This window comes from Eucyclogobius newberryi, unplaced genomic scaffold, assembly GCF_026437365.1.
Source record: "Eucyclogobius newberryi isolate DKJ021-1_F unplaced genomic scaffold, fEucNew1.0.hap1 SCAF_12, whole genome shotgun sequence".
NCBI classification, from domain to species: Eukaryota; Metazoa; Chordata; class Actinopteri; order Gobiiformes; family Gobiidae; genus Eucyclogobius; species Eucyclogobius newberryi.
The window spans coordinates 14,371,620-14,398,731 of NW_027315746.1; the positions used below are offsets into that span (position 1 = coordinate 14,371,620).

At 37.1% G+C, this 27,112-nt stretch overlaps 2 protein-coding genes across 2 annotated transcripts; one reads left to right on the forward strand and one right to left on the reverse strand.

The window, feature by feature from the left end:
* The first annotated feature begins 6,949 nt into the window (after positions 1-6,949).
* Positions 6,950-23,880, forward strand: abhd3 (abhydrolase domain containing 3, phospholipase). Its single transcript, XM_072440901.1, has 9 exons — positions 6,950-7,216; positions 8,404-8,567; positions 10,621-10,803; positions 13,277-13,322; positions 16,012-16,124; positions 19,104-19,277; positions 20,549-20,597; positions 20,677-20,842; positions 22,084-23,880. The coding sequence occupies exons 1-9, from the start codon at positions 7,055-7,057 to the stop codon at positions 22,263-22,265; spliced, it is 1,239 nt and encodes a 412-aa protein (XP_072297002.1). The 5' UTR covers positions 6,950-7,054; the 3' UTR covers positions 22,266-23,880.
* A 927-nt stretch (positions 23,881-24,807) lies between these two features.
* Positions 24,808-25,248, reverse strand: LOC140355679 (histone H2A-like). Its single transcript, XM_072440338.1, has one exon. It carries the CDS (start codon positions 25,243-25,245, stop codon positions 24,808-24,810), a length of 438 nt encoding a protein of 145 aa, XP_072296439.1. The 5' UTR covers positions 25,246-25,248.
* Positions 25,249-27,112: the final 1,864 nt, after the last annotated feature.

The following is a 27,112-nucleotide window of genomic DNA, read 5'->3' on the forward strand; positions in this document are numbered from 1 at the left end:
GAACCACATTTAAACCACATTTAAACTACATTTGAACTACATGTAAACTACATTTAAACTACATTTAAACTACATTTAAATTTCATTTAAACTACATCTAAACTACATTTAAACTACATCTAAACTACATGTAAACTACATGTAAACTACATGTAAACTACATTTAAACTACATCTAAACTACATTTAAACTACATCTAAACTACATTTAAACTACATCTGAACTACATGTGAATTAAATGTGAACTAAATCTAAACTACAGTTAAACTACATTTAAACTACATTTAAACTACATGTGAATTACATTTAAACTACATCTAAACTACATTTAAACTACATTTAAACTACATCTAAACTACATCTAAACTACATTTAAACTACATTTAAACTACATCTGAACTACATCTGAACTACATCTAAACTACATTTAAACTACATATAAACTACATTTAAACTACATTTAAACTACATCCAAACTACATCTATAAACTACATTTAAACTACATCTAAACTACATTTAAACTACATTTAAACTACATTTGAACCACATCTGAACCAAAATTCTTGGAAATATGTCGGTGTAATCCCTCATTCGTCCAGGCGTGTTCCATAGTAGAAAAAGCTTCAGTTGTAGTCATCTGGACTCAGTTTGAAAAAATAGACGTTTCGACTCTCATCCAAGAGTCATTGTCAATAACAGAATTTAGGTCGAGAACTCCGATATTAATACTGTTCTGTGGTAAGACCCACCCATTGGGCGGAGCCTTCCTGAAGTAGCTACATTTAAACTACATTTAAACTACATTTGAACCACATCTGAACCACATGTGAACTACATCTAAACTACATCTAAACTACATTTAAACCACATCTGAACTACATCTGAACTACATCTAAACTACATTTAAACTACATTCAAACCACATCTGAACTACATGTGAACCACATTTAAACTACATTTAAACCACATCTGAATTACATGTGAACTACATCTGAACTACATCTAAACTACATTTAAACTACATCTAAACTACATTTAAACCACATCTGAACTACATGTGAACTACATTTAAACTACATGTGAACCACATTTAAACTACATTTAAACTACATGTGAACTGCATGTGAACTACATTTAAACCACATTTAAACTACATTTAAACTACATGTGAACCACATTTAAACTACATTTAAACTACATCTGAACTACATTTGAACTACATGTGAACCACATTTAAACCACATTTAAACTACATTTGAACTACATGTAAACTACATTTTAACTACATTTAAACTACATCTAAACTACATTTAAACTACATGTGAACCACATTTAAACCACATTTAAACTACATTTGAACTACATGTAAACTACATTTAAACTACATCTAAACCACATTTAAACTACATCTAAACTACATTTAAACTACACATGAACCACATTTAAACTACATCTGAACTACATTTGAACTACATGTGAACCACATTTAAACCACATTTAAACTACATTTGAACTACATGTAAACTACATTTTAACTACATTTAAACTACATCTAAACTACATTTAAACTACATGTGAACCACATTTAAACCACATTTAAACTACATTTAAACTACATCTAAACCACATTTAAACTACATCTAAACTACATTTAAACTACACGTGAACCACATTTAAACTACATCTGAACTACATTTAAACTACACCTGAACTACATCTAAACTACATTTAATCTACATTTAAATTACATCTAAACTACATTTAAACTACATCTAAACTAAATTTAAACTACATCTAAACTACATTTAAATTAGTAGAAAAAGCTTCAGTTGTAGTCATCTGGACTCAGTTTGAAAAAATAGACGTTTCGACTCTCATCCAAGAGTCATTGTCAATAACAGAATTTAGGTCGAGAACTCCGATATTAATACTGTTCTGTGGTAAGACCCACCCATTGGGCGGAGCCTTCCTGAAGTAGAAAGAGTTGTTTGTTTCAACAGAAACTCCCCCCTTGTATCTACCGAGCTAGCCTACATTTAAACTACATTTAAACTACATTTAAATTACATCTAAACTACATTTAAACTACATCTGAACTACATTTAAACTACATCTAAACTACATCTAAACTACATCTAAACTACATTTAAATTACATCTAAACTACATTTAAACTACATCTAAACTACATTTAAATTACATCTAAACTACATTTAAACTACATTTAAACTACATGTGAACCACATTTAAACCACATTTAAACTACATCTAAACTACATTTAAATTACATCTAAACTACATTTAAACTACATTTAAACTACATTTAAACTACATCTAAACTACATTTAAACTACATGTGAACCACATTTAAACCACATTTAAACTACATTTGAACTACATGTAAACTACATTTAAACTACATTTAAACTACATTTAAATTACATTTAAACTACATCTAAACTACATTTAAACTACATCTAAACTACATGTAAACTACATGTAAACTACATGTAAACTACATTTAAACTACATCTGAACTACATGTGAATTAAATGTGAACTAAATCTAAACTACATTTAAACTACATCTAAACTACATTTAAACTACATCTGAACTACATGTGAATTAAATGTGAACTAAATCTAAACTACATTTAAACTACATCTAAACCACATTTAAACTACATTTGAACTACATGTAAACTACATTTAAACTACATTTAAACTACATTTAAACTACATTTAAATTACATTTAAACTACATCTAAACTACATTTAAACTACATCTAAACTACATGTAAACTACATGTAAACTACATGTAAACTACATTTAAACTACATCTGAACTACATTTAAACTACATTTAAACTACATTTAAACTACATTTAAACTACATCTAAACTACATGTGAATTACATTTAAACTACATTTAAACTACATTTAAACTACATTTAAACTACATCTAAACTACATTTAAACTACATTTAAACTACATCTAAACTACATGTGAACTACATTTAAACTACATTTAAACTACATTTAAACTACATTTAAACTACATCTAAACTACATTTAAACTACATCTAAACTACATTTGAACTACGTTTAAATAAACTACATTTAAACTACATCTGAACTACATGTGAATTAAATGTGAACTAAATCTAAACTACATTTAAACTACATTTAAACTACATTTAAACTACATTTAAACTACATGTGAATTACATTTAAACTACATTTAAACTACATCTAGACTACATTTAAACTACATTTAAACTACATTTGAACCACATCTGAACCACATGTGAACTACATCTAAACAACATTTAAACTACATTTAAACTACATTTAAACTACATCTAAACTACATGTGAACTACAGTCAAACTACATTCAAACCACATGTGAACTACATTTAAACTACATTTAAACTACATTTAAACCACATCTGAACTACATGTGAACTACATGTGAACTGCATCTAAACTACATTTAAACTGCATCTAAACTACATTTAAACTACATCTAAACTACATTTAAACTAGATTTAAACTAGATTTAAACTAGATTTAAACTAGATTTAAACCACATCTGAATTACATGTGAACTACATGTGAACTACATCTAAACTACATTTAAACTACATCTGAACTACATGTGAACTACATCTAAACTACATTTAAACTACATGTGAACCACATCTAAACTACATTTAAACTACATCTGAACTACATCTGAACTACATCTAAACTACATTTAAACTACATCTAAACTACATTTAAACTACATTTAAACTACATCCAAACTACATCTATAAACTACATTTAAACTACATTTAAACTACATCTAAACTACATTTAAACTACATTTAAACTACATTTGAACCACATCTGAACCAAAATTCTTGGAAATATGTCGGTGTAATCCCTCATTCGTCCAGGCGTGTTCCATAGTAGAAAAAGCTTCAGTTGTAGTCATCTGGACTCAGTTTGAAAAAATAGACGTTTCGACTCTCATCCAAGAGTCATTGTCAATAACAGAATTTAGGTCGAGAACTCCGATATTAATACTGTTCTGTGGTAAGACCCACCCATTGGGCGGAGCCTTCCTGAAGTAGCTACATTTAAACTACATTTAAACTACATTTAAACTACATTTGAACCACATCTGAACCACATGTGAACTACATCTAAACTACATTTAAACTACATTTAAACCACATCTGAACTACATCTGAACTACATCTAAACTACATTTAAACTACATTTAAACCACATCTGAACTACATGTGAACCACATTTAAACTACATTTAAACCACATCTGAATTACATGTGAACTACATCTGAACTACATTTAAACTACATTTAAACCACATCTGAACTACATCTGAACTACATCTAAACTACATTTAAACTACATTTAAACCACATCTGAACTACATCTGAACTACATCTAAACTACATTTAAACCACATCTGAATTACATGTGAACTACATCTGAACTACATCTAAACTACATTTAAACTACATCTAAACTACATTTAAACTACATGTGAACCACATTTAAACCACATTTAAACTACATCTAAACTACATTTAAATTACATCTAAACTACATTTAAACTACATTTAAACTACATCTGAATTACATCTAAACTACATTTAAACTACATTTAAACTACATTTAAATTACATCTAAACTACATTTAAACTACATCTAAACTACATTTAAATTACATCTAAACTACATTTAAACTACATTTAAACTACATTTAAACTACATCTAAACTACATTTAAACTACATGTGAACCACATTTAAACCACATTTAAACTACATCTAAACTACATTTAAATTACATCTAAACTACATTTAAACTACATTTAAACTACATCTGAACTACATCTAAACTACATCTAAACTACATTTAAACTACATTTAAACTACATTTAAATTACATCTAAACTACATTTAAACTACATTTAAACTACATTTAAACTACATCTAAACTACATCTAAACTACATTTAAATTACATCTAAACTACATTTAAACTACATTTAAACTACATTTAAACTACATCTAAACTACATCTAAACTACATCTAAACTACATTTAAATTACATCTAAACTACATGTAAACTACATTTAAACTACAAAGTGTTCAAACTAAGCTTTTCACGTCACTAATATGCAGCTTTGTGACACATATTCATGTGCAATTACTGTCGTGATCACATGCGATGGTATTTATTTATTTATTTGTTTTTAGCTTTATTATTTTCCCCCTCCATCCCTTGTTGGAAAATGGGAGGTTTTGTCTATGGGAGTTTTTGTTTATAAGAGATCTTCTACTGAACTTCCTATAAGTGATCTGTTCTTTTCTTCTGTATCTACCTCTGTATCTACCTGCGTTGCAACAATGAAATTTCCCCATGTGGGACAATAAAGGAATATCTTATCTTATCTTATGATTGACACACGCGTGCTAATAAACCAGACACATGATTTGCATACAGAGATGATGTACTGTTATAATATTGACATTCTCACTGTCACAACTCTGAATATCAAGTGACTTTAAACTTGGGATATTATAATGCAGTGAGTAGACAGTTTGTAGGCATTTATTTTACTTAAAACCTCAGTAGCCTATCCATATAGTATGCATACATAAATATGTTTTACTAACTTATGGCTAGATATTAAAACTGAAAGAAAACAAAGTCTACAATGAATAAAAACATAAAATAATAATATATGCCTAGCATAGATGATATAAAACCATTACTAAAACAAAACAAAGCAATATATAATTAAATTAGGGGAAAATAGTAACCTTTGTGTGAGCTAAAGTGTCTCCAGTGAAGCGGGCTCCAGGGAGGTTGTCATAGCTGTATATTGTGTATGATTATCCTCTAAAGAGCAGGGGAGCTCCCAGAAGCTCTCCAACCTTTTCCATGTAACTCCCCAATGGATTTAGGAATTGGACATGTAATACTGAATTATTCAATAATAATCAATAACTGAACCATAACATTCCTATTACCATTTTATATATACATAAATGAAATGATTTACATAATTGCCATGTCATCTGGGGCCTCCACTCAAAAAGTGCCCTTTAGAAAGAAAGAACAAAAGTTTGTTCACCCCTGGCCAATGACTTTAAAGTCATCTTTATGAAGACAAGAGGTGGCACCACCAGGTCAAGTTGGGCTAAGATCCGTGGAGAGGCGACACAAGAATGATGAAACATTTGCTTAAATTCTGTATACTGTAAACCTAAATGACTGAATAGTCACATAATCCGAAGCAAAAACTCGCATTCCACAGGTCTTTGGCTGGGACTGTGGTCTCCAAGCACTACTCTCCTGTTCTGGAATATCTTTTCATTAACTGCAGACCATTCTACCCTCCACTGAGTTCACCTCATCCATTCATTCTACTGTTTACATTCCACTAGATCACATCTCCTTTCACACCGTGGCCCGAGCTGCTGTGGGCTCTTCAGATCAGGGGCCATGGTTCACGTACAGACAGAGGCTGAAGCTCTCCAAACCTGTAGTGAGGACTTCAGTGGGTCGATGACGCAGTGGAGGAGCTACTATGTGTTTGGACATAACAGACTGGGAGGTTTTCAAAGCTGCCACAGATGATGAGTGCACAGACAATGTGACGTCATACATTCAGTTCTGTGAAGACATTGTATAATAATGCAATCCCTGTGGCATCAATGAATAAATAAAGGCTGTGCCGGGACAAAAGAGGGACCGGTGGTGACCCTAGTCGTCCATGACATTCGGTGCCACCACGCGGCGCCACCACGCGGGGCCACCACGCGGGGCCACACGCGGGGCCACCACGCGGGGCCACCACGCGGCGCCACCGAGTCTTTCCTTGTCCCTGTGTGTGGTGAAACAGCGCCCCCTGTCGCCGCTGCGGCGCACCTCCGCTCTCAGGTCCCCTTGACTGTCTCCTTCATTTCAGTCTCGCACTGCAGAGTCCAGTTGAGCTGCCCGTCTCCCTGAGCAAAGGGAAACAGGGACATTGCAATGATCTCCCCGGAGTTCAATTTCAACATTTTGACCCGGGATCTGTCATATTATGTGGAGAATCAAGTGAAAGTTGGACTCTTCGGCTCTGGTGTCGGATTCTCGCTGGTGCTGGGGTTCAGCGCTGCCTACACCTGCTACTATTTACTATCAGTAGCAAAGGTAAATGCATGTGTCTTGTCGTATTTTGAGAGTTGTAATCGCAGTCTGTGCAGATTTGTGACAGTTTGCATGCCCGCTGTGTCTGATGCACTGCAGTGTGATGATGGGGAGGTTGCATTGGTCCAGACCGGTGCTAACGCGGAACTGCACATGTCTGATGCCGAGCGCCAAACAGACATCATTTACTCTGAATACAACTGAAAATATGAAAAATAAGTAGATGCAACTGGACGCTTTCGTATATTTGCTGGAAATAATCGTAGTGGGTAAAGGTAATTTATTCGGGTGGTCACTTGTGGCTATGCTAACATTAAACACCGGTGTCTTATGCAATACACAAGCATCATTTACTAAGGACAGTGTTATTACAATGTTATTGTACTTATTTAACTATTCATGTTTTCAAATCTTACTATGAAATGATCATATTTATCCACTTCTGTCACAAAATACTACAACAAAAAACGAAAGTGATCATAAACTCACAACGATTAATTGGAATAATCGTGGATAGTCGAGTATCAAAACCTTAAATTTAATGTTTATGTAAATGTGAAAAAAAAGATCAATTTTAGATTTTCAATAATGCTTTTTATTTGTAAATATATTTGATCAAAAAGCCTTCAGTCATCATAGTTTTCTTTGGTTTCTTTTCTTTCTTTAGTTAAAAAAGCACCCTTTTTCAAAAGCCTAAATGTACGGTAGAAATAATAGTTTGATTAGTCGTCTAGTTATAGCCTAAACCCCAAAAAATTAAGATAGAAAATGGCCATAATGTTAGCACTGTATTGCAACCTTTGCTCTGTTGTAAAAACATGCTATACGTAGTTATGCCATATACTAAGTCCAGTCCCAAACTGCACATGTCATGACGAAGTGGCCTAAAGTCAAGGTCTACTATGCACTTTGTGTTACATGTGTTATTAATCCTGTCTTTTATCCTGGATGACTGGGCTATAGGTCAGGCTTAGTAATGGTCTTATTCGTCAGCTACACTTGACTGCTCTATTTCTTACTCAGCATTACAACTTCAATCCAATGTGACCCAATAAATCTTAAATTAAAGAATTAACTATGAGCAAAAGAAATAGGGCGCTAGAGTGTGCGACAGTAATACGCTTCATCATCATTGTACGCCTGTCAAGAGTGGAATGTAATGTAATTTGCAAGCACTTTATATTTTACAGAAGCCGCAGCTCATCTCCGGGGGTAAAAAGTTCTGCCAGTTTCTGAGAGATCATTGCCCTGTTGTGTCAGAGACCTACTATCCAACGTTCTGGTGCTGGGAAAGTCGAATTCAGACTCTACTAAGACCATTTGTCACAGCCAAACCCGGAGTTGTCTACAGAAAGTAAGTGTAACTGTAACTAAGCCATATTTGAATTTGAGCGTTGAAGTAGACTAGGCCGTGGCTCGTGACAAAAGGGATTTAACTGTATTATCAAGAATAAAGTATGTCCGCTAAGCACCACACTGCATGTTTCTTAATACTTTCACAACTGCAGGGAAATATGCTTAGTCAGGGCTCAACGCGCGAAATATAAAGGGATCTTTTGTGTAGTCAAGAAACAAATGATTGGACTGATTTGCATTGCAGAGCTTGTGTACACAGTCTATAAACTGTCATAATGAAACTAGAAAAGGGACATTATTTCTATTCATAATGATACATATGATAATTAACGCTTGCAAATTGGCAAAAAAAAATTAGTAATTAGTATTATACAGTTTATTTTGGCCTTTAGTCATTCAGTCGAGTAATCGGTCAGTGGTGTCTTCGTAATCGACCAGACTTTTATTAGTCGACTAATTATTTTATTGGGAATATAAACATGTATTGGAGCAGGGGAAAGGCGAAGATATAGGATTAGTTAGCTGGAGATTTTTGAGTGAAGTGTGAAGTTTTTATGGGCTAATATTTTCAGTACAAATGATTATTATTGGGGAGTTTTTGAGCGCCTGAATGCCGTCTTGTGTGTGCTGTTTGGTTTGAGGTTTTTTAGACTACTTTTAGACGACTAATCAGTTCTAAGACTAAGAATTTCTTTAGACGACGTCAGTAAATTAAAGAAATATTAAAAATGACCTCAAAAAGAGACAGAAATAAAAAATAAAAAAGGGTATAAAGTGATATTTCTACTGTTTTGTTGTCACCATTATGTTAAAATATTGTCTGAATGAGATATACGTTTTCGTCCTCAAATCATTGATCTGGTTTAAACTAATCTGGCATCCAAGAACGATTGTAGTTTCAACATGAGCATCGTCGCATTAGTATAATTATTTGGCCCTCACAAGTGCATTTGTCCCCTGTCTCCTCAGTCAAGGAGACACATACAGTACGTATTCCCCTAATGCACAGGGGCAGCATCCATCTCACAAACTGGAAAGAGTGATGGTCACATTTTCTAAGGTTATTATCACATTTCCTATGGGGACACTGGACCTCGCTCCTATAATGAAGTCACCCAAGGTTGACACAAGGACAAGTTCTATTTGTTGTAGCAGGGCAGTTCAGGTGTAATTCCACACATGTCATTGTCCGAGCTGGTCATTTTGGAGAGGCCTTTTTCTCGTTGCCCTCGGGTGTATATTTCACTTTGGTTCTGTAATTTCAGGCGGGAGACAGTCCTACTTGTCTCTGCTCTTTCAGTGTGTGGAGTTCTGTAATGCAGCAGCAGCAGCAGCAGCAGTGGCAGCGACAGACTGAATGACCTCATCTGCCAAAAGCAAAGCATGCAGCCAAAAAAAAAACAATAGCCTGTTAGAATCCTCTGGTGCATTGTGCTTCTTATCTGTTTGGTCTTGTTGCTAAGCACTCAGATAAAAACGGGTACTAGAGAAATGTCGGAGAGAGCTTGGACTCGCAGTGAATCTAACTCCAGTGACACAGAGGAACCAGAAAATAAGAACGGAAGGCTTATTATTTATAGGATGTATCATCAGAAATAGCCGGTTTGTCATCTGTGATTCTATAATCTATCACTGACCCATTTTTCTGTCTCCAAACAAAAAATGTCGATGGATAAATTGCTAGTTCTCAAAAACCTACCTCAACATCTTAAGAAGGGACAGGACACCACGCACTATGGCACACAATGAGAAATGTGCTTGAACTGCATGCCTGCTTTTAACAAGAACCTATAGAACATTCCTCCAAACACGTTCTGTTTTTATCGTGGTGTGAAATACCTTCACAGTCTGTTATCATTATGTACTTTTCACAGACACAAATAATGTTGAATTTGTTAACATTATATTTCTTATCTGTTTTCTGTTACGTATTAGCCTGTTTTAGCTCTATTGTCTTGTCTAGAGCTGATCTAAATGACATGTTTTTTTATGACAGCGAGATAATGGCCTGCTCTTGACCTCTGCGTTGCGTGTCCCGCCTGTCTCTGCAGTGAGCTCATTAAGGCTGCAGATGGAGGACAGATCTCATTGGATTGGTTTGACAATGATGACAGCGCCTCGCACCTCGACCCGTCCTGTCGACCCACCGTCCTTCTCCTGCCCGGCCTCACGGGCACCAGCCGAGAGTCCTACATCCTGCACATGGTCCAGCAGAGCCGCGAGCTCGGATACAGGTGTGTGTGGTCCTGGAATCAGGCCTGGGATGAGGGGAAGCACTCTTTAAAAGAGCCCCGAAACACTTACATAATGTTAGGCTCCAGTTTAATGCTATACAATACTCAAGCACTCCTATTACCCTTACAATTCTGCTTGATCAAACATACATCAATCTAGGTCCACACCCAATTCACTTCTTTGCTTATTATTACTCAAAAATAAGCAATACAATTCATTAAAAATAATTCTCATCTCATTCTCAATCAAATCTAAATAACTACTAACTATTATTTGGGAAATCAATAATCCAGACATTATTCTTTTGATAAATCTATTAGTTGTTTGGACTGTAATAGACCTGTGAATATGAGATTTGTACAACATTTGCTAAATTAAATAAAAGTGATGCTGCCTGAGAACATCTTCATTGTTTATTTATAACAAAATACTGGTAGTTTTTTTATTAAAACACAAATTTGTCTCTCAGCACATGTTTTTTCAAGCCTAGGTAAAGTTCAGAAAACAAATTAGTTGACAATTATTTCAATAAGCGATTAGTTGTGATTGATCGAATAGTTTGTACCACAGCAGAGTATAAAATGCCTAAACATTTAGACCAAATATCTAAAACTGCAAAGTGCTGCATTTTTATCTATAGAAAATCCCCATAAAGCTACTTGACCCTATAGATAAAACGCTTAGGTCAGAAACACAATTTGATACATGCAAGGCTTAGCATCCTGTTACACAAAGTACTGCGAGTCTATATATTACAAAATAACAGTAACTGCATCTCGGCACTGGTGCGGGATCAGGTGGGGTGAACTGCATTACAAAGTGGACATCTAAGCTCTATGTCAGGGGCCGCTTTAGTAAATAGCCAAACGAAGCACACGCTCTTTGCCGACAGAAGCACTTTCCCTGCCGTTCCTCTTCCTCCAACAGGCCGTCCCTCCGCTCTCCGCATCCGCAAACGTCAAACTGATATTGTAGGGGAAAGTCAGCATCTTCCATCTTCCCGCCCCTCACCCCTGCTCGTGGTGTCTCTGTCTGTGTAGCTTAATCAATTAGAGCTTATCCTGGTACAGGCTTTGCAGCTTAGGCCATACCAGCTTCCAGTCGGTGCTGCAATGTGTGCAACGCAGTGCCCCTCCGCTGCACCCTCACCCCCCACCCCACTCCAGCTTACCCAGCCGGGACAGTCTGCTGAGTAAACACTGCAGATCAGAGATGACTGGGGAGAAATCATGGCTGTATATGGTCCTGGTGGTGTCGGAGATGAATACAGGCTTGTTATAAAAGTGTTTATTTGGTTGTTTTTGATTAGACTGAGGTGATGTCACACATAAAGGATGAAACTGATAAGTCATTCTCGTAAATAATGTCCCTGATCTCAGTATACAACACCAAAATCAACAGATTAACAATATACTGCTAGATCAATTTCCCTGTCCATCAACTAAATATTATAAGCCTTCAGAAAGTTAATTTACTGGAAAACCAACAATGATAAAACAAGAGAAAATAATATACCCCTGAGATTAAAATGAAATATGTAAATCTTTACTATTCTTTGCAAATAATGTATATAACAGGGGTGCCCAAAGTGGGGCCCATGGGCCAGACCTGGCCCTCCCAGGGGTCTAATATGGCCAGCTAAGGGGTGCTGAGATTGATCTATTTGACTACAGTTTGTTCTGAAAAGACTGTAAAGGAGACAACATCATCTATTCCCCTAAAAACATTTAATCATCAGCTCTATGCAAATAAACTCTTTAAATGCAACACAAAATTAGGTTTGGCTCTTGGCACGCTAATATGTATGAACACATATTAAGCCCACTGAGGAAAACAAAAACATTTAAACATTTTGGCCCGCAGAGGAAAAAGGTTTGAGCACACCTGGTAGAGAATAATATATTTTTGAATAATCTGTGTAGAATATGAAGCATATGCAAAGTTATGACCATCTTTGACTGATGTCTGCCCTTTCTCTTTTTTGTTCTGATGATATCATATCTCTGCTGTCTTATCAAATAGACTTGTTTATAGTTTTAGTGTTAAAATATATGAAAACATAAAATATGTTAAAAGTAATAAGTAAAAACAGACAAACATTTCATGTAGAGTTTGGCAATAATGACAACCGGCCCATTGTGTTAAAACAGTCATTTCTGACTAATTGGCATATTTGAATAGTTACGAAATCGAAAGATGGAGAGATGGAGAGTCAGTGATGTTTGATCATCAATTATTTGTTTGTTTTTGAATTGAGGTGTTCACAGTATGTAGATGGCAGACTTTGTAGGGAGAATGTTTATTGTTTTACGTATCAAATGCCCCTGATTAATAGTTAATGTTCTTTAAATAAATTGTAAAAGCCCTTTTTCTTTTGTTTTTGAAAAGACCAAAAATAAATTGTGATTATTTTTTTCCCCATAATTCCTCAGCTCTATATTTGAATCATATTTTTGTCTTTCTGTGTTTCAGATGTGTGGTATTCAACAACAGAGGGGTGTGTGGAGAGACCTTGCTGGTAAGAACAAGTGTGACGTGTAGTGACGCAAAACATTTTTTAATGAGTGATGGGAAACTGGGCCCTGGGCCAGAGCCTATTACTTGGCAGTCCGGAGTTGGCTCGCGGGCCCCCTATTGGAAACCCAGGGTTCAAACTAGTCCAAATTACTCAAGATTTCACCTCCTGCATCTTAATGCACTGTATTAATGTGTGTGTTTTGGCTGGCCCGACTCACATGTTTGGGTCAGAGTCTGGGGCAGATTCTGTTGTCACCCAGCAGGGATAAAGTTTCAGGCAGATCTAGTATTTTAATGTCGAACCAAAGGAATTTGACCTTGTGGAGCACATGCTGTTCTGACACCTGGTTTAATCTGTTCCCTTACACTCTGTGGCTCGCCACTCTGCCAACAAAAGCACCCTCCGCTTCCTTCTGAGATGCCACAGAGATATCCCAGAGTGCATCACTGTACCGTGCAAAAGATTTAGAGAGGTTTAGAGGCTTCAGTGAGAGACTGATCCACCCTCGCTGTGTGAAGGAAAGGTTCCGTAGGTCTTTCCTTCCTGCTGCTGTCAGACTTTATAACAAAAACTGTTAGTACTGAACACTCGCAATACTGACCTAACCATGTGCAATTCTGTCATATGTGCAATTGCTGTTGGAATTCATGTGCAATTGATGTGCAATTACTGTGAAATTCATGTGCAATCTATGTGCTGTCGTGACACATATTCATGTGCAATTACTGTCGGGATCACATGCAATGGTATTTATGTATTTATTTGTCTATGGGAGTTTTTATTTATTTATAGGAGATCTTCTACTGAAAGTGTTTTTCAGACTTCCTATAAGTGATCTGTTCTTCTGTATCTACCTCTGTATCTACCTGCGTTGCAACAATGAAATTTCCCCATGTGGGACAATAAAGGAATATCTTATCTTATCTTATCTTATCTTATCTTAAGTGACAATGAATGTACAATGAACAAAAATACACAAAAAAGAAGGTAAAATACAAACTAAAATCAGCATAACATATACCTCTGCTAAGGCGACGGTCCTACTGCACGTTTATAAATATTAGTTTTCTTGAGCCACAGGTATAGCAGGAATTTCAGCATTAAAGTGTGAGAGGAGGTAGTTATTGTACCCCGAGACAAACATGTTGGCACGTCGCTAGTATTCACATGCATGGACTTTGCATGGACATGGTGTTGTCACTGCTTTCATTTTTCAATTCTATTCAGGAAAAATAACGTTGGGCACCCCAGCTTTAATAGATTTCACAAGTAATCATGATTTTACAAATAGAGTGTGTTAAATAATTATATACAATACATAACATATGGAAACGTAGTAGACAGTGTGATTAAGTATGACCCTTCATGTTGGCCCAATACTCACTTTTAATAAACTTGATTAAATCACTCTAAAGCAGTTCATGATCATCATCCATGGTTTGCTCAGTGCTGCTACAGTGGCGTAACTCACAATATTCCTTTAAATGTGTGTCAGCCTTAATCAATGGCTGGTCTGTTGTGAACTATTGCCACCTTTGTCCGAGTTCATCCAGTGAACACAAGGACACACAAGTCCAGTGTTGCCGAGTTTGATTTCGAGAGACCAGAACGACAATGTCAAATAATGTGTTGTGTGATTAGAGGTCTTTTTTTTTATACAGCTTTACCATCGGGAACATGCCATACTCCTATGATAAAGTTTTTGCACATTGTGAGAGTTTTCCCTGGCTATTAAATGTGAACTGCCTGTTTTCTAAGTAGGCCAGTGCGTCTAAATGACCCGCAGTGTGCAGGATGCCCTCTGCCTCCGTTTACGCTAGTGCCCCAGATATACTGTACAAAGGCATTACTGGGAACAGCTTGCTATGGAACGCTTACGTTGTCTAAATATTAGGCCTTTTCAGTGCAGTGGATTAATTAGATAAACTGTGTGCAGATGTCGCCGTGTGGTCTCCGGAGAATAGTGGAGAACACGAGCTTGAATTTTAATGAAGGCCATTGAAACTCTGGAAGTGAACAGAATGCTGAGAATTAGCCTTTACAAATGGAAATTGTTATTTTGTTTACCGTAGTACAAAGTGTATTATGTACCACGATGGAAGCACTGATATGGTTTAGCACTGGAGGTAATGAGAGGAGTCGATAGCCTTTAGCGCAGTGTAAAGACTTGTTTTTTCTTTTTAGTCCTGTGATAATCGTGGTTTAAGGGTTCGTTATGTTCAGATCCGGTCTAGACTTGGGTCAGTTCTAGTTTTCGCCTTTGTTGGATCTAGTTTTGACGTTTTGACACCTGATTTAGTCCTGGTCAAGACCGCTTTTAATTCATGTTTTTTAAATCTTACATTGTTTCTTGTATTTTCTTGTTCAGGATTGTTTTACTTTTCTGGATTTTAACAATTTTGTAGTTATTCAGATCTCACTTAGCGGTAGATGGTAACTACAGCATCAGCCTTTATTCGCACAAGCTTTTATTGCTGAAAATATCTAGAAAAACAACATGCATTCATCTGGACAAAGCAAAAACATCTGCATCTAAATAATCAGTCTTATACCAGTGGCACGTTTTTTTATTATCGCATTGTAAATCTGAAAGGTCCAACGTTTTGCCATTACCACTACTTGTAATTGAGCCTTCGTTATAGAATTTGAGTATGATTTCACCATGTTTTATCTCTCACTTTTGTCTCAGACGCCGCGGACGTACTGCGCTGCGAACACGGAGGACTTGGAGACCGTTATTGAACACATTCAGAGGACGTATGCAGCTGCTCCTCTCATGGCGGCTGGAGTGTCCATGGGCGGGTAATCAAGCCTCACTCCCCCATCTCTCCACTTTCCACATCAACACACACACACACACACACGCACACACATGCAAATACACACGCACAGCAGGCTTTCCAACGACCTTGTAAAAGAGCAGGACAATTTTAGAGAAACTGCAATGGCAAGAAATCAAGGTTGTCAAAAATAATCCCAAACCCAAATACTATCAATACTAAAATGTGTCAATACTAGAAAAAAAACTCGTAAGTAGGACAAAGTTTGACATCTCCTCAACTAGCATTGGACCATTGGTAATATTATTGCACCTCTGTTTATTTTGTGTTGAAAATAAGGTTATGTTTTCTAATAAAGGATTGTGTTTTATCACTATATTGAGTATGAGATGGGCCGATATGGGCTTTTTTGGAATTGATATTGATGTCTTGCTGTTGTGGCCGATTAACCCGATATTTTTCCAATATTTGCCGATATATACCGATACATATTTGACCATTTACCAGATTTGTATCCACAGAAAGGCCTACAAATTAAGTTAAGTTATAGTGAAGTTCACAAATGAACAACAAGATGTATTGATCTAGGGTATAAAATAATTGGTGATTGGCAAGATTGTGTAAATATACAAACATATTTTACCCAAATACAGTAGCTCTTCGATTTCCAAGAGTCTTTTTTCAAAGAGACAAATCTGCTGCACGGAGGACAAACTGGGAATGACACATGGACACACAGACTGGGCCAGTGTTTTCGATATCAGACCCATACGATATCAGACACATACCGATATCTGCAGAAATCCACCAATAATAATGATATACCCCTTAATTTGAGTATTGAGTACCGAGCCTTTTCCTTAGTATTAAAATGAAGTTTGAAATGTTAGTATCTGTGACAATCTTTGGGTATTATCTGCAGCTTTTGTGATTTCCAGCTATTCCGTTACAGTTTAGTTTACTCTTTCAGCCCTTCTTTGTACATTAATCAACTCTTTCATTTGACATTAATATACCGTATTAGTCAATTAGTTTCAACTTCAGTCCCAGGATTAAAAATATATATAAGTGAGGACACTAAGACATTACAAGATTATAAATAATTGGGTAATTGCCATCTCTCGGTTCCCAATTTACAAATACATCAATTAAACCATTAAACAATCCACAATTCCCGCTTTCTTTCGCATGAGCGTACAGTCAATGCCAGGAAGCAGATGATTGGTTGCTGTTTGAGAAAAGCAAAAAGGAAAAGGAGAGGAAGTCATTTTGTTGTAAGTTGCAGAAAAGCTCTTGTTTATTCATAATTTAGTGGCTCACAGTCATTGTACACTCTAAGATATTGAAGCTAGTGGAGGAACCAGCTGTTTTTGTTCAACAACTTCCTCATAATCTTTCTACAAATAACCTGAGGGGACAAACTAATCACTGCAGGAGTGAAGAGCACTTGTGTTTCTCTGTTTTATTTTGAGCACCCACTCTTGTCTCGTATGAATATTTCAAAGTTGAATTGCTACATACTTGCCGGGCTGGTTGCTAGGCATTGCTCCTTAAGTTTGCTGAAAGGGCTCATCAATTTTGCATTTTGGCCATGTCCGAAAACAGCCTGTGTTAGTGCCTTTATATTTTGCATTTAGCTTTATTTAATAAACCAACTTACTATTTACTGTCGTTAGTGTTGTATTTTTAATAGTTCAACATATAAGGCTGTGTAATATATTGCATATTTATTGTCATTTAAGTTTATACTGTGTGAAAATAGTATGATTCAAATATCGCAGTTGCTGGTTTCATATGATGTCAGAATATTCTATCCATGGGTTTCAGCATGATGAAAAAATTAGATTTTTTTTTAATTTATCTAATTGAATTGAAAAGCGTTATTAGATTCTTACTTTAAAGTAAAAAAAAACCTCAATTTTCGAGAATTTACATTAGACTTCTACAAGAGAAAGAGAAGAGAAAAACTATTTGCCACAGAAAAAAGGGGCACACTCTAATATTTGTTTTGATTACTGCACACATTTTCTGTTTCAATAAACCTATTATTAATATTAAAGCAATATTAAAAGATTTATTTCATTCGATTGTTGCAGTATTTTTCACACAGATCTTGTTTTGACCCCTCTTACTGGGGGTCAGATCTGGAGTAGATTCATCTCTGCTTCTCCTTAGATGTTTTCTCTGCCTGATGCCAATTATTTGACTCTTCTCAAACAAACCGACATCTTTTCCATGACTGCGGGATTTGTCTTTCCACATAGTTGTTTCAGAAATGAGAAGCCACTCACTGCATCAGTTGTGTTTAAATACCTTGTTGCAGCTGGAGGCTCGTACCTTCTGTATTTGCTTAGTTAAATCTAAGTGGTGACTTTGTTTTTGGACAGGCAGTGTAGAAGAAGCACCCACTCCTCCTGACCACATTCTATCTGCAAATTGATGCGCGTCAGCCTTTCTGTCTGTGTGAGGAGGATTTCTCCTTCACTGTGGTTCTTCCCGAGGTTTCTACTTTCTACTTTGCATTTTTTCTTTGCTGAGAAGGCAGATCCAAGGACAGGGGATGCTGGGACATTTGATCATTTACTATGAACATCTGTTTGTCACGGTCGCCCTTCGAGGCAACTGCTGTTTTGATTTTGGGCGTTACAAAAATAATTGAGTTGAATTAAGACAACAAACAAATAAAATACATGCAAAGAATATGTTGTTCATGAGCATTTTTATCAGAACAATTTAAAACTAAATAATATATCTTTTCAATGGCGAAAAGTCCTCAAAATGTCACAGATAACAGGAAGCTGAAACCCATTATTATAATAGTTAATGCTAATTTCTGATCTTATGTTATGAACGTTGGCTCTTTCCCCCTTCTGGGAGTATGACATAATCACACACTACATTCTGAAACTCACCAAAATATTCTTCATCTTCATCTCATCAAGTATTCTTCATGTCCTGCAGCACTCTCCCGATACTTATATTACATTGTTGCTCCTTTTAGGATGATGCTGGCAAACTACCTGGGTCGTAAGGGTCGTGCGACCTGTCTGAAAGGCGGCGTGGTCTTCTCGGCCGGCTGGGACGTGTTCGAGTGCACCGCTTCTCTGGAAAAACCTCTGGACCGATTCCTCTTCAACTCGTACCTCACCAGCTGCCTTCAGGCCTCCGTGGACAGGTCGGCTTTAGGAGACAAACTAACCTTAATGAAATGCACAGCTATTATACTTATTTATGTCAGTGTTAGTTTATGTCAGTGTTAGTTTATCAGCTCATTTATTTTTCAGGTATTGCAATAGTGCGCTGACATATATTACTGTATTTTATGACGGTCAAGTACTTAATGTGCCAATTTGACATTTTGATTGCGTTATTGCCTGGGATCCAGAATGCACACTTCTCTAATTCTTTATGAAGAGTGAGGCCGGTCACCTCTCCCTCTGTCGAGTCAGACTCAAACAGAACCGTGCAATTAGATTTGTTTCTGTGACTTATGTGAATCTGTCATCACCATCATCTGCCATTAAGCACAAACTCGAGCTTCACTCTCCTCAGATTAACAGTTTGAGGCTTCGCTCAGTGACCGCGATGTTTTCAGTCTTTTCTTTTTATTTCTCGTCAGCAGAACTATTTGATTTTGACGTCCCCCGATTGGCTGATCCACCTGTCAGTCACGCCCATCTGAACTCTGGGAGATGAAAACAGTGACCAGACACATTGGGGGGGACATATGCCTGACTGACATTTTATTTTCATAATTTTCCTTTTGTTTTTTATCTTTTCAAAGTCTGTTTGTTCCGTACGTTTCTTAAAAAAGATGATTTAACACAAAAAGAAAAGGAAAGAAAACAGGGACCAGACTGATATCGATCTCTGTATACAAACTATACACAGAGACATCATTCTGGTGACCACCCCGGATCAGGCTGGACTGGTCTGCCGTGGTTGGTCTCGGTCCAATATGGTCCAGTCCAGTCCCGCTTTTCTTTGGACAACTTCAGCACCGTACTGACCACTGCCGACCAGTCTTTATCCCAGTCCAAACATCACAATTTGACCAAAAACAGGCTCAAAAATACAACAAACTCAGCTCTCTCACCTGGACTTTCCAAACCTGCCAGTGGTTATCGTTATGCTTGATTCATGGGTTTCAGTCATGAATTTTCTTATGGTAGACGCCAATTTAAGGACAATTAGACAATTCAAAAGGAAGAATATTATATCTCTCTAAACCTACGGATATTATACAGCCTGTGTGTGGAAAGTTGTACCTGAAAGCATGACCTCTGTAAACTTCTGCTTCTATTTCTGGATACCTTTAGGGTATTCGCCGCAGCTCTCATTCATTTTTGTCACAGCCTTGTCAGCATTTATATAGACTTCCTTTTACACAACTCATTTTACATGACAGCTGATGATGACAGTTTTATTTTTATCTGCCCCCCCCAGACACAGACCTGTGCTTGAGAAGTGCTACGACATTGATCACGTAATGAAGGTATGAACTTGTCTTTACGCCAGATTAAATGTATTCTGAAGAACAGCCAAGATCAATGCATTTCATATTTACTCGACAGGCTAAGACCATTCGTGAATTTGACGAGAGGTTTACGTCCATAATGTTCGGTTACCCCACAAACGACGACTACTACCGAGATGCCAGTCCCATCCACAAGCTGACGTCAGTGCAGGTGCCACTGCTTTGCCTCAACGCTGCCGATGACGTCTTCTCCCCCAGTCACGGTGAGGCCTGCACTTAAGAAAGGTTTTTTACTTTAAATTAAATTGAATTGAAATGTATTGTATTTATTTGTTTATTTGAATAGGGACAATGCACATAATTCATATTTCTGTAAATGTATTAGTTATGTATGTGTATGTAACTGATGAAAATAGAGTGTTTATTTTACCATTATTATTAGTAGTAGTATTATCTTGTCTTATGCTAGCTGTTTTTTTATTTTTATTTTTATTTTTCCTTATTAGGAAATGAGAGGTTTTGTTTATAAGAGTTTTTGTTTATAAGAGTTCTTCTATTAAGAGTTATCTGTTATCTATTAAGTTATCTGTCCTTTTCCTCTGTATCTACCTGCGTTGCAACAATGAAATTTCCCCATGTGTGGACAATAAAGGACAATCTTATCTTATACAGCAAGCTCTACTTTGTAGTCCCCAGGCAAGGTTTAAAATATCAACAATATACAAAACATAACATTTTAAATGTACGGACAGACAGAACATTGTTACGATTATTATTATTTAGTTCTCACAATTAAATTATGCCAGAGCGCAGCAGCAGTGGCTCTACTGCAGTGTTGTTGTGTCCTTAGGCAGGACACGTCACATGAGTGAATTTGTGTGTGAATAAGGGATAATGGTGGTTGCAGGGCCGAGGCACAGATTGCCAAAAGTCTGTTTGTTCTGTCTGTTTCTAAAAGAGAATTTAATACATAAAGAAAAGGAAAGAAAACAGGGACCAGACTGATATCGATCTCTGTATACAAACTATACACAGAGACATCATTCTGGTGACCACCCCGGATCAGGCTGGACTGGTCTGCTGTGGTTGGTCTCGGTCCAATATGGTCCGGTCCAGTCCCGCTTTTTTCTTTGGACAACTTCAGCACCGTACTGACCACTGCCGACCAGTCTTTATCCCAGTCAGTCTGCCCCAGGGCAATTGTAACTCACCAAGTTTGTACTGAATGAATAATACATGAACTTTAAATTGATGTATTATTAACTTGTACTGTACAAACACAATAGACTTTGCATGTTCTCCTTATGTCCGAGTTTCCCCTATTGAACAAGGCGAATCCTTCAGAATGACTGTAAATATGACTCCAGCCTCACAGTGAGAAAGTCAGGGGTTTCATTCCCTGACCAGTTGTGTTCCCCTCGAAGGAAGCGTCTGGGATGAGGGAAGTCTACCAGTCCCTGCTGCACGGATGTATGGAACAAACGAGATTTATTTTGTCTTGCAGCGATCCCGGTGGAGGCGGTGAAGCAGAACCCAAACCTGGCGATGCTCATCACGTGTCACGGCGGCCATATTGGATTCCTGGAGGGGCTGTGGCCGAGGCAGAGCACTTACATGGACCGAGTTTTTAAACAGTTCGCTAAGGCAGTTATCGAAGAGGGCAACCGCCTCCAGGACCTCTCCTGATGTCGCCTCATCCTCCAGTTTTATTTCTACTTTTACACTTTCACATTCTATTTCTATAGGTCATATTGCATTCCTATGAGTTCTGTTTCCGTTTGTCTTTCACATAAACGTTACTCAGCTTCGCGCTCTCATTCCATCTTATTCTCATGTTGCCTTAACATATCCCTTAATGCATCACAATCTAATCACTTTATGTTTAAAGCCTGCAGTATTTTGATCCTAGCGGGACTGTGTACTTCCACTGTTTTGGTTTTAACATTTCTGTCCTTTCTTTTCTGCCTTTTTTCATCCTGGCATCAAGCAAAGATGTATGTATTTATTTGAAGCGCACAAATTGTTAAATACAGTGCTCATAGTAACAATTTTGAAATTTTGAAGTTGAAATCCTGTAAATGAAATCAGGAAAACCCCATTGCCATGTTTTTATTGGGTCTTGATTGTGACCCCAAAAAATGACTTCAGTCTCTAAGCATAGCTGAATCTGTGTTCAAAGTTTGAATAGCAACCAAATGTATTTGTGCAATTATATTAGCACTTTTTAAACACTGTAAAACATCATACCTCATGCATTTGTTCATTATTGTCCAATGTAATCTAGTTTAAGTCACTTTTTGCCCTTGTCACTGTGTGCACCTTTCCACCTTTTTAAACTCGCTAAATAGGTCTATAAATGTAACAAATTAATGTATGACTTGTAAAATTGCACCGTTTTAATTTATAAATCTAACACCTCCATTAGTATGATGTAGAAACGTTTGTTTTGAAGAAAGCTACAATTGAAGGTTACAAAGCCATATATCAATACATTTGATATAAATTAAATTTGTTTAGTAGTTCGAGTCTAAAAGTTAAGTTAATTTCATTCATCAGATGTCGAGAGAAATTGTCTAAAAATAAATCTTAAAAATGTGTTTTTAAATTGTAATATGTCCTTGTTTAAGTGTTTGGTAAACCATGATTACAATTTAATACCTCGGATATGTTGCTCTTTGCAGGTTCAAATGGGTTCCATTTTAATTTGGTTTTCCTGCTCTATGCAGTCTTGGTGGTTCTAGTTTAGCCCTAGATTAGTTGTGGATTATTCCTCTCTTAGCACTGGCTTGGACCTGGTATAGACCACAGTCATTTGAAAGCCAAATATTGTGTGAAGCTGTACTTTGCATGAAATATTGAGAACAATTCTGAATAACACAGCTTTCACTTTGGATCTAATTACTAAAATGAATGGCCTTTTTCCATTTTAATCATATTCATAGCTGTAGCACTTAATCATTGAATGTTTCCTTTGTGAAAAGGCCAGTACTTGGCTCTGTATCTGAAGTCTGAGGATGCCAGATAAACAACATGAAGGCATGAAAATACTATGTCATAGGAAGGAAAAGCAGCACACTAGCTTTGACACAAAATCCATATTATTGAACTTTTGATCTTTTCTGTGTGATGCTTGTTCCTGATTCACTTTTGCCAACAATGATACAATGACTGACTATGAATGAGTTGGCAATAAAGAAATGTGTAGAAAAGGACTTAAAGATTCAGTTCTACACTTTAAATAAAAGGTGGAGTGCAGTGCAGGTCATATTTCTAAAGGTAGAATTTCCTGTTAAACCATTAAAATGCAAATGTTTGACCTGGCACATGATTAATATCTTGTAAATACTGGGACTATCCACATGAAACCAAAACTGGCCCTAAGATTATTTTTTCTCACTGTGGCAATACTTGAACGCAGCCTTGGGATCAAACTAAGCCACAAAATCAATATATTGAGATTGCAAACCTAATTCCTAACAATGGTGTTCAACATTTGTAGATTTCCTTTTCTAATAAAGTTTGTATAATATTTAGGTAACCCCTGCCCAAAAACCTCATGATACAGGATACTCTACTAAACTGCTTTAACAGCATGTGTCTCATGTTTTCAACATCAAGCACAAAAGACTGGAGACGCTGCATTCATGACAAAAAAAAAAAAAAAAAAAAAAAAAAAACTTGTTAAATGGCAAAACATTTTAAAAGATCAAAACACCACAAATGCTACTATATGCACAGCAGTATATTATGCTGTAATATTGAATAAAAAGATTTACTGCATTTCTGTCACTCATTTTGTGGATTTAGTGGTAAACTACATATTTACAATCCAGCTAAAACGTATAGCACTCAATATGATCCATGCAGGAGGACTATCTAACAAGGTTCCAAATGGCCATATTGCCTTTGATTAACTTGTGCCTTTATTTGAATCATTAAAACAATCTTTTGCCATCAGTGAGGTGCAGTGACCTAAAGTAGCACAGCTCAAGGTCAGTGTGCTGTGATACGGGCGCCCTCTAGTGGTGAGCTATGGGACAACTCCAGAGCTGAGAATTGCTCCTTGCCATTTATAAAGTCTAAAGTTTAAGTCAACTTTGAATTAAGCTATGGGGCTTCAATACATAACCCTTTACCAGAAAGTGAGAAACACAATAGAAGTCAGCCTTAGTTTAAAAAACCCTTTATTACAATTATTAAAAAACAGTATTGAAGTAGAAAAGTGCTCTTAAAACTCCTGGGACTGCACATCTTTGCTCCCACTGACTTCCTCCTCTTCCACTCTGCTGGACGCTTTGGTCTTCTTGGGGAGCAGACTGGCCTGAATATTGGGGATGACCCCTCCGTCTGAGATCGTGACCCCGGACAGCAGGCGGTTCAGCTCCTCGTCGTTCTTCACGGCCAGGAGGATGTGGCGGGGGGCGATCCTGCTCTTCTTGTTGTCCCTGGCCGCGTTTCCCGACAGCTCCAGGATTTCCGCGGAGAGATACTCCAGGATCGCGGCGAGGTAGACGGCCGCGCCCGCCCCGATGCGCGGCGCGAAGTTTCCCTTTCGGAGCAGCCGGTGCAGGCGGCCCACCGGGAACGTGAGCCCGGCGCGCACGGACCTGGACGTGACGGGTTTGGTGGGTTTGGGGGCCGCGGCCTTCTTTACACGGCCAGACATCTCGGATCTGCAGTTGTGAAAATTATATTCATGCATTGCATTAAAATAAAATGAATAAAATGGGCCCTTTAGATCCATGGACCTTTTCATGAAAACAAGCAGCTAGTTCCTGTTGCCTTAAAAATGTGGAGCTCCACTTCCTGCCGCATTTATTCCTTATGGGGAAGCATGTCGGTGTAATCCCTCATTCGTCCAGGCGTGTTCCATTGTAGAAAAAGCTTCAGTTGTCATCTGGACTCAGTTAGAAAAAAGAAAAAAAGTAGACGTTTGACTCTCATCCAAGAGTCATTGTCAAAAGAATTTAGGTCGAGAACTCCGATACTTATACTATTCAGTGGTAAGTCCAGCCCATTGGGCGGCGCCTTCCTGAAGTGGAAAGAAACAAACAACTCTGTCCACAAGAGTCGAAACGTCTAATTTTTCTAACCGAGCCCAGATGACAACTGAAGCTTTTTCTACTTATGGGGAATTCGAAAAGTCTGGATAAAATAAAAAAAAAAAAAATAGTTAAAGCAGAGAGCAAGTTATAGATTGACACTCACAGGCATGTTAAAACCTTTACATCAGGGGTGTCAAATTTTCACCAAGGGCCGCATTTTGAAACTTAACCGGGCAGAGGGCCACAAACAACTTTAGTATGTCGAAATTGTGTGAATCATTCGAAATTTTGCATTTGGCGTAATTGCGATGAGCCGCCACACCTTTAATTAGACCTAGATTATTAACATTAGGTTGGTATAACATCAATATGCCTGAATTTTCCCAATTTCACAGTAAAAAGTACTAGTTTGTTTTTTGGGCAAACATAGCAGGAAGCTGGAGGGCCAACAAAAATTGGTCTGAGGGCTGCATTTGGCCCCCGGGCCCTAGTTTTTTTACATGCTTCACCTATGGACAGTTAAACGTTCATTAAAAGTGAGTTTATAGCTAAGCCAATGCGAATATACAATAAATGCAATCCATAATGTTAGACTAAGCGGTTTACAAAAACACTTGACTTTGCATGCACTTTTAGCAAGTGCATCCGTTTTACATTTGCCTTTTCGATGAGACATTAACACCTTCAAAACATGAAAGTTTCCTCCATAATGTAAAGGTCAACATGCTGCCAGTGATAAGGTCTGTAACTTGACCTCTGCAGTGCCATTTTTATCTTGCTTCATTTGATCAAGACTTCCATCTCCGAGAGAATGAATTAGACAAAAAGTGAAGATCTTTTTATAGCAACTGGAAATAGCCGGGCGCTGTCATGAAGTTAATTCAGTAGCTCCATGTGAAAAGGGTTTATTGGATGAAGTTTAGAACAAAAAACAAAACAAAACCAGAAGCAGCAGATGTGGCATGAGGCAATTCCGTAACAGTTACCTAGCAACCCTATTGTAAACAAGGGCCAAAATGCATTAAAATTACTTTGCAAATTATAACTTATTCCCAAAAATTGCTTTTGGATCATTTCAAAACTATCAGAAAATTGTCGCGTGGCCGCTACATTTTGATGGAATGTCGCCCATCACAGGGGGATTCAGTGTCACCTCTCAGCACTAAATCCTGAAAGTTTTATTTCCCCTTACAATCTGCTACTTAACTGACTAAAACCATGATAAAGTTACCTCAGGTACAATTGCATCAAAGTCATTAACCATAGAGCGTAAACATCATCATGTTAACATTTCTGTCCAAGTTTATCCAATTACCCAAGAAGACACAAGAAGCTTGACCCACAACTGTCCACACATCCCAGTTTGAACCATTAAAACTACATGAAGTATAGCCCATTTAAAATGTGGCTCTTTGAGATTTCCTTAAATATTTTCCCCATTGGCTTCTCTGGGGTAAGACTTGCCTTCGGAATAAAATAAACTAATGT

Coding starts and splice junctions, on each gene's coding strand:
- abhd3 (XM_072440901.1), top strand. CDS start 7,055: ATGATCTCCCCGGAGTTCAATTTCAACATTTTGACCCGGGATCTGTCA. Junction 8,568..10,620: donor CCCGGAGTTGTCTACAGAAA/GTAAGTGTAACT, acceptor CTGTCTCTGCAG/TGAGCTCATTAAGGCTGCAG. Junction 19,278..20,548: donor CTTCAGGCCTCCGTGGACAG/GTCGGCTTTAGG, acceptor TGCCCCCCCCAG/ACACAGACCTGTGCTTGAGA.
- LOC140355679 (XM_072440338.1), bottom strand. CDS start 25,245: ATGTCTGGCCGTGTAAAGAAGGCCGCGGCCCCCAAACCCACCAAACCC.